The sequence below is a fragment of the Carassius auratus genome, chromosome 22, assembly GCF_003368295.1.
Source record: "Carassius auratus strain Wakin chromosome 22, ASM336829v1, whole genome shotgun sequence".
NCBI classification, from domain to species: domain Eukaryota; kingdom Metazoa; phylum Chordata; class Actinopteri; order Cypriniformes; family Cyprinidae; genus Carassius; species Carassius auratus.
Genome location: NC_039264.1, coordinates 10,054,968 through 10,072,408, shown reverse-complemented (window position 1 = coordinate 10,072,408; position 17,441 = coordinate 10,054,968). Strand labels below are relative to the sequence as shown.

General features: G+C 37.5%; 1 protein-coding gene across 3 annotated transcripts in view; it reads right to left on the bottom strand.

Moving 5' to 3' along the window:
* The window catches only part of agtpbp1 (ATP/GTP binding carboxypeptidase 1), a 36,556-nt gene that overhangs the window by 16,791 nt on the left and 2,324 nt on the right, over positions 1 to 17,441 (bottom strand). Inside the window, exons 3-16 of one of the 3 annotated variants that reach the window (XM_026197641.1) lie at positions 16,667 to 16,726; positions 16,358 to 16,479; positions 12,253 to 12,320; positions 12,106 to 12,169; positions 9,155 to 9,301; positions 8,882 to 9,013; positions 8,682 to 8,775; positions 8,486 to 8,523; positions 7,246 to 7,454; positions 6,981 to 7,158; positions 6,532 to 6,632; positions 3,883 to 4,002; positions 3,260 to 3,735; positions 966 to 1,049 (exon numbers count right to left, since the gene is read on the bottom strand). In XM_026197641.1, the coding sequence (XP_026053426.1) occupies positions 966 to 1,049; positions 3,260 to 3,735; positions 3,883 to 4,002; positions 6,532 to 6,632; positions 6,981 to 7,158; positions 7,246 to 7,454; positions 8,486 to 8,523; positions 8,682 to 8,775; positions 8,882 to 9,013; positions 9,155 to 9,301; positions 12,106 to 12,169; positions 12,253 to 12,320; positions 16,358 to 16,479; positions 16,667 to 16,698 (1,865 nt within the window). In that variant the 5' untranslated portion in view covers positions 16,699 to 16,726. Of the gene's footprint in view, positions 1 to 965; positions 1,050 to 3,259; positions 3,736 to 3,882; positions 4,003 to 6,531; positions 6,633 to 6,980; positions 7,159 to 7,245; positions 7,455 to 8,485; positions 8,524 to 8,681; positions 8,776 to 8,881; positions 9,014 to 9,154; positions 9,302 to 12,105; positions 12,170 to 12,252; positions 12,321 to 13,608; positions 13,809 to 16,357; positions 16,480 to 16,666; positions 16,731 to 17,441 lie in introns of those variants that run through there. The other 2 variants (XM_026197640.1, XM_026197642.1) reach the window with 2 other exon arrangements.

Sequence of the window (17,441 nt, the reverse complement as noted above, 5' to 3'; positions counted from 1 at the left end):
TCATAAAAATACCTTTCATTACTTTTATTTGAGTATATTTGATTTATGAATCAGTTTTCCATAAAAACAGTGTAATGTATGTTGTTACAAAATTATATATTAAAAAAACTGCAATAAAAATACTTGACTGCCCTTAATGTTAGTTTTTCTATTTTTATTAAAGGGTTCATATGATGCGATTTCAATGATCCCTAAAGTTGCAAAGACTAAAGTCTCAAACCCATTCTTTATCAAAGTTAAGACTCATCCATGCCCCCCTAAAACGGCTCTTTCTAACACCCCCCCCCCACACGTCTACGTCACGATGCTGGAAGATTTGCCTAACACCCCCCAAATGTTCACGTAAAAGAAAGAAGGCGTAACTTTGATTCTCGCTGTAGAGTTGTTGCCGCTGTTTGGGGACTTTTCCCTGAACCTACAATGCCGTCTGCTCTGACTCACAGGCTGTAAGTATGTTTTCATATTTAAAGAATTTGCCACAATGATTCAAACGTGAGTTTTGAGCAGTGTAGAGTAGAGCTTGTTGTTTGTCGTTTCTCCAATCATAAATGCAGACATGGTTTTATGTTTACACTGCACGATACGCAACGCAATGCATAAAAAGAAAGTATAACTCATTATAATCAGTGTTTTAAGTTGCATAACATTTCCGTCACACGCTTTAGGAATTCGGCCAATCACAACACACTGGATTGCTGGCCAATCAGAGCACAGCTCACTTTTCAGACTGACGAGCTTTGTAAAAATTGACGCGTTTCAGAAAGGCAGAGCATATGTACAATATGTGGAAAACCACATAAACACATTGCATTACACCAAATACACAAAATAATGTTATTTTTAGCAGCATCATATAACCCCTTTAAATATTTGCTTTGCTATATCTAAGCCCACTTGAATTTGTTTAGCTCATCCTAGCAGGACAGTTTCCTTCTGCTTCAGACTCTCCTCTTGTGCACACTGACCTCTGATTGTCTAAGTCATATACGACTTTATCGAGGATGTCACTGGAATGAATGAGCCTCTCGATGTCTTGGAAAATCTTGGTTCTGTTGAAAAAGAATGTCTTGAGTGAATAATAGTTATTAAAATAATTATTCAGTCATTTTGTCAACTTACTTTCAACCATGGAGCACAAAATGAGATATTCTAATAAACCTTTTTCTATACAAAGCATACAGTGAGCAGGAGCTGTCTATAACTTAATTATTTTGGTCTGACTATCACACAAAACACTTCGGAAGATTGAAAATATAGGTATGTGGACAACTTTGATGCTTTTATGATGTTTTTTTTCAGTGTTTTTTTTTTTTTTTTAGTTTGATAACCCCTGGCTTTTGCTGTATAGAAACACAGCAGTGTGAACATCCTGCTGAACATCTCCTTTTTGTGTTCCACGGAGGGAAAAAACGGACAGAGGTTTGGAATATTGCACAGAACTGCTTTAAATGAGACTTTATTAAATAATAATAAATAGTTCACTCAAAAACGAGAATTAGCTGAAAAATGTAACCATTCAAGATGTAAGGTAGAAGAGTTAAGCCAGGTTTCCACCGCAGGAACTTTACCCAGGAACCTGGGACTTTGGCTGGGTACTCTGTGTGTTTCCACTGCAGGAACCAGGAACTAAATAAAGTTCCGGGTAAAAAAATGCCCCTCAGAAAGTCCCTGCTGGCGAGGTGGTACTTTTTCAAAGTTCTGGAACTTTCGGGGGCGGGACTTGGGCGCTAAACATCCTGATTGGTTGAATTCACGCAGCATTGGTTGAGTTCTGTTTAACCACCATTTATTCGGATCATTTTCAAAATATTACTATTATTGTGTCATGAAGTGTAATTTTATAAGTATTTCAGGCGAGAATGTAGTTGTTTAAAACTCAAATCTGTGGTTTATTTATAAAGACATCGCCTATTTAAAAATGTATTTCACCGATCTCTGAGACGGTGAGCTCCACGCCATCAGCGGGAGCTCAGTGATCATCTATCCGTCGAGAAGCAGCCTCAGCTTGGATAGACCTTCTGATGTGTGCCGCTGGCTCTGATGTCTCTTCAGTGGTTAAACATAAGATATAATTCAGCTGCGGGGTAAATCTAACAGGTTTTCTTTGGTCTGTATTCAATTTATCTATATGTTAAAATGAAAATAAAAAGAGGCAATAGATATTATATTTAGTTTCATTGTAATGGCTGTATATATACACATATCCCTGAACTAAGTACATTTCATGGTCAGCTGACTGAAGTTATCAAGTACGCTGCTGTTTGCAGAATTACCGGATTCGCGTCGTTGCGGACAAAACACTCCCGAGTCGAATGCGCAAAATCTGGACTACCACTAAATGTGCGTACTTTGTATTGAGAAGCACGCACAGACCTTCGTCACCAGACTATTTGCCTAATCTTATCGGCACTTCAGACTGCTATGGAAATGCAGAAAGCAACAGGTCTGCGGGGAAAAATTGTTCCTGGGGGAAAAAGTTCCTGGTACAATTGTTCAGGGTAATTTCGGTGGAAACGCGGGATTTGTTTCTTCATCAGAACAGATTTGGAGAAATGTAGTATCACTTGCTCAACGATGGATCCTCTGCAGTGAATGGGTGCCGTCAGAATGAGAGTCTAAACAGCTGATAAAAACATAACAATAATCCACACCAATCCAGTCCATCAGTGAACATCTTGTGAAGCAAAAAGCTGCATGTTTAAACTGTCACTGCTAGCCAAAATATATAATAATTACTAATCCATAACAAAGCTTTCACCAGTAAAAAAAAAAAAAAAAAAAAGTCCATCTTCTGTTGTCCTCTCACATTAAAATCATAAGATAAACAGAAGATGTTTGTTCAGAACTGTTTTGGCTTGTAAACGGTGCTTGAACTGAGCATATTTCTATTTTGAATCAGATAAGACTACGTCTTCAATATTATGGATGAGACTCATATTTCAGCCAGAAGTAAGGGTTTGAAATCAGAAACACGCAGCTTTTCACTTCACAATACCATTGGTGTGGATTACTGTGATGTTTTTATCAGTTGTTTAGACTCTCATTCTGACGGCACCCATTCACTGCAGAGCATTCATTGGTGAGCAAGTGATGTGATGCTACATTTCTCCAAATCTGTTCCCATGAAACAAACTCACCTACATCTTGGATGGTCCGAGGGTGAGTTGATTTTCAGCAAACAGCCATTTTTATGCGAACTATTCCTTTAACAAGTACAGTATTTCAAAGCAAAAAAGGTAGTAAACCATTTGTGTAGTACCTCTGCACACCATAAACCCTCTCTAGAATGGGCTCGCGGAGGTTGAGAGCCACATGCCCAAAGTAATCTGGGTAAGCCACTTCTGTGTAGGCGGGAACTGAGCGGGTGCTCTTCACCATCTCCAAGTAAAGGTCAGGGTCGTGCAGCGGCAGCAGTGCTGCGGTGTCTGGCACTTCCAGCACGGCTTGCTCCCCGCCCTCCTCCTGAGACCCATCCACACCACCATCTACAACCAGACGGCCCAAACTACAGACCAGATCAGGGTCCGCCGTGTCCTCTGGCCTTTTTGATATGGAAATGCTGTCCAGTTCCAGAGGAGACTCATCTGACTTGGGCGTCAGAAGGTCCTCTCGCAGCGCACGTCTGTTTTGAGGCCCCAAGGAGCTCGGTGTGGTGGGAATGATGATGGGACGATGAAGCTCTGAGTTAACACTTGATGGAGGGATGACAGATCCGGGGCTTTCAAAGTCATCTTCCTGAAAACAAAACAGAAAGTGATCATCCTTGACGATTAAGAGATGGACAGTCACGTTACAAAAGTTAAGCTATTTTTTTGTGACTGCTATTTTGCAATCAATGGGATTTTTATTGCCTTATTATCATTTAATCAGAAGCGTCCTCACCTCAAATAGTTCACTGAATTCCCGACAGAAATACTCGTAGGCTCTGAGCTCATCGAACGGACGAGTATTCACCTGTATGGGCTGCAGTTTCTTGATATCTGTCTCTATGTCATCATCATTCTGCAGTGCATTACAAACATCAATTATAAAATCAGTGTTTTGATTGCTCTTTTACAAATAATGTGAACCACATTCAGGCCTGTAAGTACAAACAGCAGATCATTGTATAGGACTGTGTAAACACCGAATGATAGAATAAACGTTTCTGGCTTGGAAGTACCAAAATTACTAAATACTGATATAAAAATATATTAAAGATAAAAATGACAAAGGCACATTATAAAATGACTTATAGGTTTTTTAATTAATTAGTCAACTAATACTAATACACTGCATTTGTACTGTACTTCACAAGACATGCCTAAAATTCTTGTTGCTTAAATACAATTATATCATTAAATTATAATATAAAGCTATTCAAATTTTATTATTATATTATTCAAAATTGGGGTGAAAATATCAATTTACATATATTTGATTTATTTTTAATCATTTTAAAATAACTTTTCATGTAGTATTCATGAATATGCTGCTTCGCAGATGGTTACATATACTCCAAGAGATAAATAAAAATTATATTTTTATTATTAAGCTATCAAATTGTATTGTAAAGACTGAGAGCGATTTAGTGATAACAGCACTCCAATTTTTTTCACCATTTTTATCACACTGCTAGCAGTATTTCTCACAGAAAGTGTCATGGCGGACACCCAAATCTACTATAATTTTATAAATAATACCGTTTCTGTGTCACAGAATGTGGTTTTAAGAGTTTTTAGGCAGGGATGTAGAAAAACGGTTGGTGCGCCTGGGCGCATGGTCTAAACCGTTGTTCCTATTCTCTTAATGAGTAATGGGTGTTTTTTGGACGTTACGTGCAAATAAATCAATCAGAGTCTCATCTTCCATTTCTTTTAAGAGCCAGTTGTGCCAGACATTAGACCAGGTTTGAGTTGGTCTATGGCGCAGTCTATTTTCAGCTGCTTAAAATAGAAATGACCAGCACACCCATGGGCACACAAATGCATTTGCTAATTAAACGACGTGGCGCTGGACGGGAAAATGCCTTGGACAGAAACTAGCAAACACACTTACTCTATGGTTTTGTTTCCGGCCATCGCCATGCGCTTAATTAGCAAATGCATTTGCGCTCATTTGTGTGCCCATGGGCATGCTGGTCTAAAAAAAGATTATTAGCATTGCTATTTTAAGGAGCTGAAAATAGACTGCGCCATAGGCCAACTCATACCTGGTCTAAAGTCTGGTGCAATGTTTTATTGTGAATATGAGACTGAGCTGAAGAATGAATGCTGTATCAGATGCAGATACTGTATTTTTCGGACTATAAGTCACACCTAAGTAGAAGTCGCATCAGTCCAAAAAAACGTCATGACGAGGAAAAAAAACATATAGAAGTCGCAATGGATTGTAAGTCGCATTTATTTAGAACAGGGGCAGCGTTAGGGGTGGGCTAAGGGGGCTGGAGCCCCAAATGTTTTCAGTAAAGCCCAGAATGTTTTTATTACCACCATGCCATCAATGAGTTTCATGCCCAATAAAGTAATTTATATTAGAATGTAATTAATTAAATAAATAAATAAATAAATCTCGACTCTGACGTCTACAGTGTCTGTCAATTTAGGCGTTGTCGTTCACACCCGACGAAGACCGCCCACTGAGTCTAGTGCTTCTGACTGACATGTAAACTGGCCAACCATCGATGAGCGTCTGTACGATCCAGCCAATGAAATGAGATCTTTTGGAGCCAGGCGGTTTGTTTGCGTGTAGTATTTTACTAGATCAATTTATTTGAAAATTAAAATGGATATTTCGAAATTCTTCAAAAAGAACACTTGAACGCCAGGATACAACAGCTTCAGGTATCTGTAAATTTTAATCATTGTATTATATTTCGCTTTTTCGGGTTTTAAACTGTGTCTGATTTAACGTTACATTTTGAACATCTAAACAGTTAACAGCTGCGCAGCAGTCTTTAGGACACACACACACACAGAGCGGTCTGTGGCAGACTTTTTGTGTCATGGCAACAATGCAATAAACAAGCTAATAATAAAAAAAAAAAACATTTTGCAAAGGAAATGGTTCCAAACAAAGCATGCTGTTGTGCTCTGTAGCAACACACAGCGGTGTTTATTGAATCAATTTGCTTGAGTAAATGATTCACTGACCCATTCATAAAAACAGTTGCTTACTTTTTTTTCTGAATGAATAAACTGTTTCAAACGAATCCATTAATTAAATGACTCTCTCATTAAGGCAGTGGCATGCCGCTACCTAGTGCCAAAGTATCATTCACATTTTTTTTCAGAATTTCATATTTCTGTATTCCAAATTTTATATTTGATGGATTTTTCTGGGCTAAGCCCCGGATCTCCACTGACCCTAGAACCGCCCCTGATTTAGAACCAAGAACCAAGAGAAAATATAACACGTTTTGACATTACTCAAACATGTTCTTTGAGATTCACCAATATAAAATCATTATATTGGCCATCAGTCACCCTGTCCTGTAGATGTTGGTCGGCTGACGGCTACAATTTTAGTGAAGTTTAATGAGATGATTAATACCTGTGTTTTGTGACCGGTTTCGTCCTCCTCATATTCCGTGTCATTTTCTGTGTCGACCTCCGTGGCTTCATTCTCATCGCTCTCATCCACTACATCATCCACTAACACCATCGAACACACAGAGATCCGTTACCACTTACTCACGCCTAACATCACTGACAACTACACTCCACATCAGTTTATAACACGGTGTACAAAGAAGTGAGTGAGAACATCAAACAGAATTTGCAACCAATTTTTCTTCTGTAAGGAGACATATTTTGAAAAGAGAATAGAAAATAAAAAAATAATGGGTGGCACTTATTGATGGATAAATTATATACAATAATACCAGGAAGAAAGTACAAACAGTGCATTCTGATTTGATTTTGACTTTCGAGATTGATCAATTATCATGCAACAAGACCAATAACAATGATACCCTTCTGGCGGTGGTGAGTGTGTTTTACCTCCAGGTGGCTGGTTGTACAGCTGCGCCACCGGTCCACCAGCTGGTATGTGTGGTAGCGGGTGGTGAAAGACACTTTTAATAGTAGGCAGTGGTAGGCGGTTCTTTGGAAAGCACTTCCTCATAATTAGGCTGGAGGTATTGACCAGTGGATCCAGCGTCCGGACAGACAGGCACTCCTGAAACACATTACAGTTATATCACTTTATACTGTACACTTCCATGAAAATACAAATTAAATACAAATTTATCCAACACTTTCATACAGTGGATGTGTTATAAAGGATCCTCATGCCATTGGCGTCTATGAAAGCCTTCCTGCCAAGCTTAATGTTAGTGAGGTTTTTGATGCATCCCAGAATGCTCTTGCGGACGACCACATGGCGGTGGCGTGTATCATTGCGGTGCCAATCTTGGTAGATCGTGAGTAGCGTGGGAAGGTATCCTCTGTCCACTGCCCGCCGGGCATTCATTCCTGAAGAGCACACGCACAAGAGAGCTGTGATAGACGTCACTAACCGAGCTGCAACAACATGTATTGTTCTAGCTGTGTGTGTGTGTGTATGTGTGTGTGTGTATATTATATATATATACACATATATATATATATGTATGTATGTATGTATGTATGTATGTATGTATATATATATATATATATATAGTACCTTTCAAAAATGTTGGGGGTCGGTAAGGTTTTTCATTTGTTTGTTTATGCTCTATATTTAAACATATTTTAAAATGTAATTTATTCCTGTGATGAAAAGCTGAATTTTCAACACCATTACTCCAATCTTCTAATATTTTAATATGCTGATTTGCTGCTCAAGAAACATTTCTGATTATTATCAATCTTTGAAACAGTTGTGCTGCCTCATTTTTATTTTATATTTTTATTTATTTTTATTCACTATTTATTTTTTTATTTATTTTTTTGAAACTGTGATACATTTTATTTCAGGATTTTTTGATGAATAGAATGTTTTAAAGAACAGAATTAATTTGAAATAGAAATGTTCTTTAACAATGTGAAAGCCTTTACTGACATTGTTTTATTTTATTTTATGAATTCTTGTATATTTAATACTGACCCCAAACTTATGTAGGATATATAACAGTAATATTTAATATAAATATATATAATAATATTTCCAAAAATCAACAGTAAAATATTACATTTTATTTGTATAGACATTAAATCACTATTTTCATTCTAATTAAGCACTATTTCCATTGCCATTATGTATCTTTATGATTGATTTGTGTTTTTGCTCATTTGTGTGTGTGTGTGTGTGTGTGTTATTCCCATTACTTTTATTACTGTAATACGAAAAATGTGAATAAATATAACAATGCCTAAATTAAAAGTACAACAAACTACCCTGATTTAATCACCATTACAATTAAAATTACTCAATTTATACTTTTTATGTATTTCTTTCTATTTTGGTCTGTAATAGTAATATGTTTTGACAAGTTGTGTGAGAATCATCCAAGCAGGCATCTTACCGGACTTCAGTAAAGCCGCCAGTGTGTCCAAGGCCACCCTGATTCGGAAAAGAACAAATTAATTTATCGAATCAAACAAAAAATAAATAAATAAGTGAACCACATTTTTTGTTGTCACCACATATTTGGTGATTAGTATCCTTCCTGTAACAATTATATGTTTCTCAGATCTGGTAAACATGAACACACAACATACTTCATCAGTGTGGTGCTCTTTTTGCTGAAGGGTCCGATGATTTCAAACATGATCTCCAAAGCGCCACTCTTTCCCAGCGACACGGCATTTACCACTACAAGAAAAGACAATTTGATTAATGCCTCACTGTAGTGATGCACTAAAGAAACGTAAACCTTCTCGTAAATGTACTACAGGGCACATGAAGTGAGTGAACGTACGGTTGCCTGAGTAGACCCGAAGCACCTGAAGGCACGGCAGCAACAGCTTGTGGTTCTGCAGATTATGCTTCACTAGATTCAAAGTCACATTCAGAACCCCGTTCAGACGCGCTTTTACGCCAAACTTCCTGTCTGAAGAGGAAGTGATGTCACTGTTCATTTGTCCACAGATTCAAACAGATAAAAATATAAATCTGTATTTACAAGAAATTGTTTGGATTGTACCAAATCTAGTGTCTGGCAATGCTAAATCAAGCTGTGGTGTCCTCAAACCTTTGGGGCCGACTTTGACCAGTAGAGTATGAATGTGAAGCATTAGTTCCTCATTGGCCGGAGGGTCTTTGCTGGAGCTCACCAGCAGCTGCAGCAGAATGGCTGTTCCTCCCTTAGACACAAACATGCCGGTCCTGCGTCCTCCACCTAAACCAACACAGCAGCAAGAGGACGCCTGCTTTTACATTTGCACATTTCATTTGAATTAGAATTTCATTAAACCTTTTGTACTTTTTCTTTATTTCAGTTTGAATCATTTTGAATTTTTTTGTAAAAAAAAAAAAAAAAAAAAAAAATAGGTTAACCTTGTAAAGCCTGACATATTACATACGTGTTTTGAACCTTTAGATAAAATAAAAACCAACAAAAACAAACAATTTTTTTTTTGATGAGTATAGTATATCATAGTATGATATAGTAAAAATATAGAGTTCAGACTCGAGGTGGTTAAAAAAAAAAACCTCAGTTTGGTGCAGATGCAGATATCTACCGCATTTTCCGGACTATAAGTCGCACTTTTTTCCATAGTTTGGCTGGTCCTGCGACTTATAGTCAGGTGCGACTTATTTATAAAAATTAATTTGACATGAACCGAGAGAAATGATCCAAGAGAAAACATTACCGTCTCCAGCTGTGAGAGGGCGCTCTATACTGCTCATTGCTCCTGTAGTCTACACTGAAGACTGAAGAGCGCCCTCTCGCTGCTGGAGACGGTAATGATTTCTCTTGGTTCTAAATGAATGCGACTTATAGTCCAGTGCATCTTATATATGTTTTTTTCCTCATCATGACGTATTTTGGGACTGATGCGACGTATACTCAGGTGCGACTTATAGTCCGAAAAAGACGGTATATGAACAAAAAGCAAGAAATTAGCTTGTAATATAAATTAACGAGATCCTTAACAGTATAGCATAGTATAGACGGTTTACTGTACTTACATACATAACTATCAGTTGCGCTAGAATTAGGGGCTGTTTACACGACAACGATTTCAGCCATTTAACCATTTAATGTGTTTTGCCTGTGATTTTACACAATAACGGCATTGTGGATACTGAAAATGCATATTTTTGAAAACGAGTTTCAAAGTTCAAGTTATCGTTTCTGTGTAAACATCCAATACAGGAATCTTTGACAACAGTGATGTCATGCGCGTGTGTAGTACTTGTTAGGTATGTAGACATACGCACTACGTGTCAATTTTAAAGGCAAGTGCGAACAAACATACTCATCCATGGTACTATTGTTGCTGCTCAAGAGTTTGATAAAGCTTCTTCAACAGAGTTTGGATTTACTTCACCAATATTAAAATTAACAATGGAGACACATAATATACAACATATAATCGTTAATTCCCTACAGGTACTGTTTACTAACAAGGTGACAGCGTCAACTACTGGCCTGGCATACGTAATACAGCTTTTTTTGCCGTTGTGTAAACGCAAATCATTTTGTAAACATTGTTGTGTATACGTGAAACTTTTTAAAAATGCAAGAGAAAAACTTTTCCATTTTTGGCTGCACAGTTGTCATGTTGATGTAGCCTTAGAGAGCGCAGTTCCAAAAAAAGAGCTAATGTGAGTCGAAATTTCTAGTGGTGATTTATTGACGATGTGCATATTAAAGAGCACAGACGCAGCCGGATCATTTCCATAATGACCGACACAATCTACCAAGAGCAGCGCAAATTAGCATCTGCTTTTTAAGACATGCTTTTTTGGAGTGTAAAAAAAATTACGCAAATACCAGTAATTACCAGAGCACTAACCTTAGTAAATCGCATTGCATCATTCATTTTAAAGGTGCTGTAGGGAACTTTTGTAAAAAAAAATTTTTTTACATATTTGTTAAACCTGTCATTATGTCCTGACAGTAGAATATGAGACAGATAATCTGTGAATAAATCAAGCTCCTCTGGCTCCTCCCAGTGTCCTATTGCCATTTGCAGAAATTCATCCGCTCCCGGTAAAAAACAACCAATCAGAGCTGCGGTCCGTAACTTTGTTTGTGCTCAAAATTTAGAAAAATGTATATAATAAGCGAGTACACCATGAATCCATTTTCCAAACCGTGTTTTTAGCTTGTCCTGAATCACTAGGGTGCACCTATAATAAGTGTTTATATTCGGACTATTTTAGATTGCTTCAGGGGTACCGCGGCGGAGTAACCCAGTACCTTTGTGATTCTTCATAGACATAAACAGAGAGAAGTAGTTCCGGCTACGATGTTCTTCCGCAAGACGCAAGCAGTTCTGTTCATTAACCGCTAGAGCGTCAAAAGTTACCTACCGCAGCTTTAATACTCTCCTAAAACATAAATTTTGCATCTGAAAAGGAAACTCTTACAAATGCATATCCAATAAGGTCATGTGCAAAAAATACAAATAAAATAAAAAAACTGTTTGCGCCTTTTCCGTGCTAATTCTTCACTGCGTGACATTATTTTAGCGCCAATAAACGTTAGGAAATCTGTCTGTTTATCTCCCAATAATACATCTTAGAAAGATTCTGTTTTATGATCAAAGCTCTGTAGGTTTTATTGTGGGGGCAAAACATACAATGCAACGCAATTGAATGACGAGTGAGGAATAAAACAAATAAATGGTCCTCAAGAGCCTGATGATCATATAAAGGATGCTTTAAAGGGTTAATTTTGGCATATACTATTAATATTAACACTTTAGTATAGGGACCAATTCCCACTATTAACTAGTTGCTTATTACCATGCCAGTTATTAACATATTGGCCTTTATTAGTACATAACGCACATTAATTAGAAGTTCATTGAAGCAAAAGTCATAGTTAATGGTTTGTTAATAGCGAGAATCGGATCTCAAAATAAAGTGTGACCAATATGTGATTAAACTATTTTATTTATTTCAATGAACAAAAACATATTTTAATAGTTTTAGTTTTAGATAACATGGGCATCAAAAACTGAAACTCACCCACGGTCAACAGTTCATTCAAGATAGCGAGGATATTGAGAGTGGTCTGCAAATCCTGTGTATTCTGGAGAAAAACAAGTGGATTAGCAGCTGAAAAGCACTTCAAGTTAAGCTGCGATGAAACGGATGGATTAAAGTCATCAGTACCTCCAGAGACGACAGAATGACCTCCATCCCACCAGCGCCTTTAGATGTCACCTCCTTCCGGGTCTTCTCTGAAACATGACCAAACATACTCTTAGCACACCACCCATGATTTAACTTATTGACGCACGTTGACAGGTCTTAAAAATAGAGCACAAAGTACCATAGAAGCATCTGTAAACTCAACAGACTAAAGACCACACAGTCACATTAAAAGACAACCCTGTGGAGGAACTTCTATAATCAACACTTCGTGAAGAGTAAGTTTGGTCGGTGTTAAATATCATTGAATGTGCTTGAGTCATGCATGCCAAGATCCGTCTTAAATGACAGAGAGACACAGCCGCTCCATCTACCATTAACAGCTAAAGAACTTGTTACATATCCCAGCATGGATGTACACACACACACTGAAATAAAAAGTGCTGTGCAAATCAGAAAGTGGTGACAGGGCAGAAGGCTGGAGAGTACACACGTCAGGCTGAGGCAGTCTCTACTCTCCAGCGGACACAGAGAACACAAAAAACCTGAGCGCCTTTCAAAACCAAGCCAAGTATAGACTCACAAGATCAGCCCAGAATAAATGGTAAGAACATGCTAAGATATTTTAAACTAAACAATTTTTTTTTTTATCTTTAATGCATTTAATTGGCCCAAGTCCATAAATTAATTAAATGTAAACATTTATGCAACCATTCGATTTCTTTATCTGCTTTAGAATTTTACTGAAAAAACAAAACAAATAATAATAATAAATTTAAATAGATAACAGAACAATGCATTAAATAATTCTATTTATTTCAGTGGTTAGTCCTTTGTTCAATAGAATGCAAGTTTGTTCATTCATAGCTTGTTGAATTTTAGTGATAATCAATCATTAAAATGAGCTAAAATGAAACTTATAATTATTACTCTTACACTGAAATTCAACATATTTATTAATTCAAATGATGTATTACATAATAAGGTTGAAATGCATTTAATAAAGAGATATGCACAGATTTGTTTAGTTGAGTGTGAGAGATTTATTCATTGGTTTTTTATTAATACTAAATGTTCAAACTTTACTGAAAATGAAATTAATATAAATATTTCTAAAAAATGCACTTTTACAATAAACATTACAGGCAAAATCTTGATGCTAATGATTAAAATACTAAAATGTCTCATTTTAAATTTGATTTATCATAGGGGCTGCAACACTTCGTTAAGTGTGAACCTTTTTCTGTTTTAATAACTAACCGTCGTGTATCATAAGCATTATTAGGAAACATTTCACAGGAGTAGCAGCTGTAAGAAGCAGCTTAACATAATGAACGATGCATTCAGCCGTGTGAGCGTGTCCCGCTCTGATCTTACCGGGGCTGGACGGGGGCCGACACAAACCGCCTGTCTTCCTTCTGGCATGGCTTCTGTAGTCCATCTTTATTCTCAACACAACCCACTCTTATGCCTCTTCTCATAACTTGTATGCACTCCAGCGCTTCATCCATAACACTGGGGAAATTCTACACCGGTGTAATCATATTTCACACAGAAGCAGAGCCCTCCTACTGCCCAGGTGCTGTCAGTCAAAACACACACGCCTTCAAAGCCCACAGCAGATCAATGACCGTCACGAGCCTGAGAGGATATGGCCAAGAATGTGAAGGGAACTGAACGGCTAAAGAGAGAGCGAGCGAGCGAGAGAGAGAGAGTGCGAGAGAGGCGCAAGAGGTGACCACTGGGAGACATGGGAACACTTGCTGATGGCATCGCGTGGGGTCACTGTGCAGACAGTGGAGATATTACACATATGCGGTGTATGGTTACGGGCAGCAGGGGTCAGAGGGAAGAACAAACCAATGCTGGATATCCCAGAGCTGACACATTTCACAGCTGATCTCTTCTGCGTCTCAGGGCCTGTTCATTTATATTAGGACTGTGCAAATAATCGAATGCGATTATCGTGTGCATCTCGTCAGTGTGATTAGTCGTTAATCTCCATCACCTGCTTTCACATAGAATGGCATTTACGCTCACTAGCTACGCAATGTCACATTCATTATCAAAGGCTAGCGATGTGATGATTAACCGCGAGGCGGTTGAAAATCAAGTATAAAATAAAATAATCAAATTTCAAATGTGTGACGATTCAAATCGGTTGAGACGCTAAACAAATCACGATTCAGTTAGTGGTAGGAGTTTATATGAATGAGTGTCTGAAGGTTACTGTCTTTAGAAGAGCTCAGATGGTATTTTTTCTTCTCATCTTGTCTCAGTGCGATGCATATTAAAGTTAATAAATGCAGCGCTGCTTTGTTTACAGCGGTAACCAAGGAAACACTTGAAGCTCCCCCTGCTGGCAGAGAGTGAATCTGCGTCTCGTTCAGCTCGTCTGCTGTTTCCGTTTCATGCTGATATTTTTATGTATAGTTTCACAAAACTGAAGTCAAATCATTCTGTTTTTGCTTCAAAATTTCTAAATTATACAATCTGATTTAGATTAGACACTGCTTGTGTTGCATGTATGCAGCATCTGTTTGGATCATGATTAAAATGCAGTGGTTGCCTCTAATTTAAAAAGGAAAGAGCACAGACAAAGCCTTATTTTGTTTATATGAAGAAATTTATTTTATTTGTGTAACTTACAGTATTTATTTGATTTAGGGCTTGTTTTAAATTTTTTATATAGTTTTGTTATTTACATTTACATTATATTTAAATTTGGTCAATAAGCAGTCGCTTTTATTCAAAGCATCTTACAAATGATGACCATAAAAGCAATCAAAATCAACAAAAGAGGAATATTATGCAAGTGCTAGATTAGTATATTTTTATAGTTATATTTCAGTTTCACAAATAAATGTACAGCATTTTGTCCAAGCAATAATAAAAGGACACATTTAATTCATAATTTGTCTTAAATATAGTTTTGTTAAAAAAATAAAATAGTGAATCGAATTGAATCGTGAGTTGAGTGAATCGTTACATTGGTGATAATGAACGCGATATTGCGTAGCTTGTCAGTGAACTACAGAGACTGCATGAGCTTTTGTGTTAAACACAGCTATAGTTTCAGATAAAAAAAGAAAGAAAACAAAAAGACAAATTATGCAAATGATTGGGTAAATAGCAGAGACAGGCCCGGTCCTATTGGGCACTCAAACTAAATCAAGAGCACCGTCAGCTGAAGCTGAAGCTTTATAACAGATCTGTCAAACCATCCAGTGCATGTTTGCGTTTGCATTCTGCTCTGGTTTCTCTTAACAATACATTTTTGCAACATTGAGACTTGTCCGTTTCTAACATACAGTATATGATTTCTTGATTTTATTTGAAACGTCTGAGTTTTGTCCAATGTTGAGCTCTGCACACTCACAAATCATCTCATTTTCACCAAGTACAGAAGACTCATCATACAGTGTAGAGATATTCGCGGATTATAACGGAACTTCGTGAGACGACGGTGAACTATAACGAGTGACAGCTTTTTAGTGTTCATAGCGTTCTTTGTGCCATAGCAATGGACCAACACAAACCTATATATCAAAATATATATGCATTAAGGTTAGAGGCCCTAATTTCAGAAGCACCCTCAGTGATTTGATTCTGGAAGAGGGCCTGAACAGAGAACACCACAGCCATTATAACAGAAAAAAAAATAGCTTGCAAGCTTGTACAAGCTTTGTTTTTTCGCAGAGTGAAGTAATGTAATGTACATATTTGTTTATTACACATTTATTAAACTTAATTTCATGGTCCATGAGCACTAAGCTTCCCATTATGCTCCAAAGTCTCCAATCAACATGAAGTAGGCATACTGCTCAATAGATACTCAAGTTAACATGAGATCGGCAGAAACTGTGTGTTATGTCTGCTTTAACCAGCAGTCGATTACTATATTACTGGCAAAAGTCAATATGAATTCCATTCAACAGTATAATCTAATGACTTAATAGTTACTTGGCTATTGGTTAGCATTAGTTTAGTAATTCTGATGATATTTCATCAAGACAGCAGTCTTGATTTTGCACAGAAGGAGTAAAAACTTTTAATAAGAAAGTAAATATCAGTTTGATTTGGACTAAATCTTGGTTTTATGGTGATGATCCCAGTGTCAGCTCACCTTGAGTCTGGAGGAGGTGGAGGATTTTGCCTGTGATCTGCCGGATGGCGTCATTGTCAGAGACTTTATGGTCCTCGTTCAGTCTTTCTAGCTGACTCAGCAACATCAGCACACGGGAAGCACTGGGAACACAGGAAACCATCACCACGGGCCAAAGCTTGCTACATAGGAAAGATGTCTCGCACCTCTCTAGGCAACATCAGGCAGTCATCAAGCTGCCAATGTATACTGCATATCATCATCACAGAGCTGCTAATGCATGTGTGTGTGTGTGTTTGTGTGTGTGTTTATAAAAGGGGAAAATCTAACCTTTTTTCTGTCGCCATTTTGGGTTTACTCATTTCTTGTCACATTCAATAAGACGTCAAACTGACTGCCGAGGGGAAGAAAAACGTACAAAATGCATTTATGTAGAAAATCAAATTAGAGTATCAAGTCACACTAATGCTTTAAACAACTACACCGTGAGCTCATCCAGCAACACTATGGAAGGCAACTTGAACCATAAGCATCCTACCTACCCAAAGATGGAAAACGGGAGCAAGGACTGTGTCTCAAAACCTAGTGAGCAACCGATTTATACCACCACCCACTTATCAGAGCCAGCTGGGCTGCCAAACTAGATAACATCGCTGGGCGTCATTGTCTATCAGTCAACACAGACACCATTTTTGGGCATCAAACCCTAGAAAGCTGACAGTATATATAACATTTAGGGTATCGTAGTATATTGGACACCAATTTTGGGCATCGGAATCTATTGAGTTTTCTATTGAGATCATATTTTGTCAGCTGATGTAAAAGAAAAAAAAAACCCAGCTACACTGAAACAATTAGTCGCTTATTCTGATGTGAAAGGAGAAGCTGGTGTTTCTCAGTGCATGGTGATACAAATCTGGCATTTATTTATTATTTAATTATTGTGTTTGCCTATGATAGAACAATTTAAAACTGACAACATAGCCTTTCCGTGTAAAGTTGCTGCATTTTTGTCCATCAGACCCTAGAAGACTATTAACATATATACAGCATTTAGAGTATAAAACGCCTGTCAGACACCATTTTGGGGGCATCAACACCTACT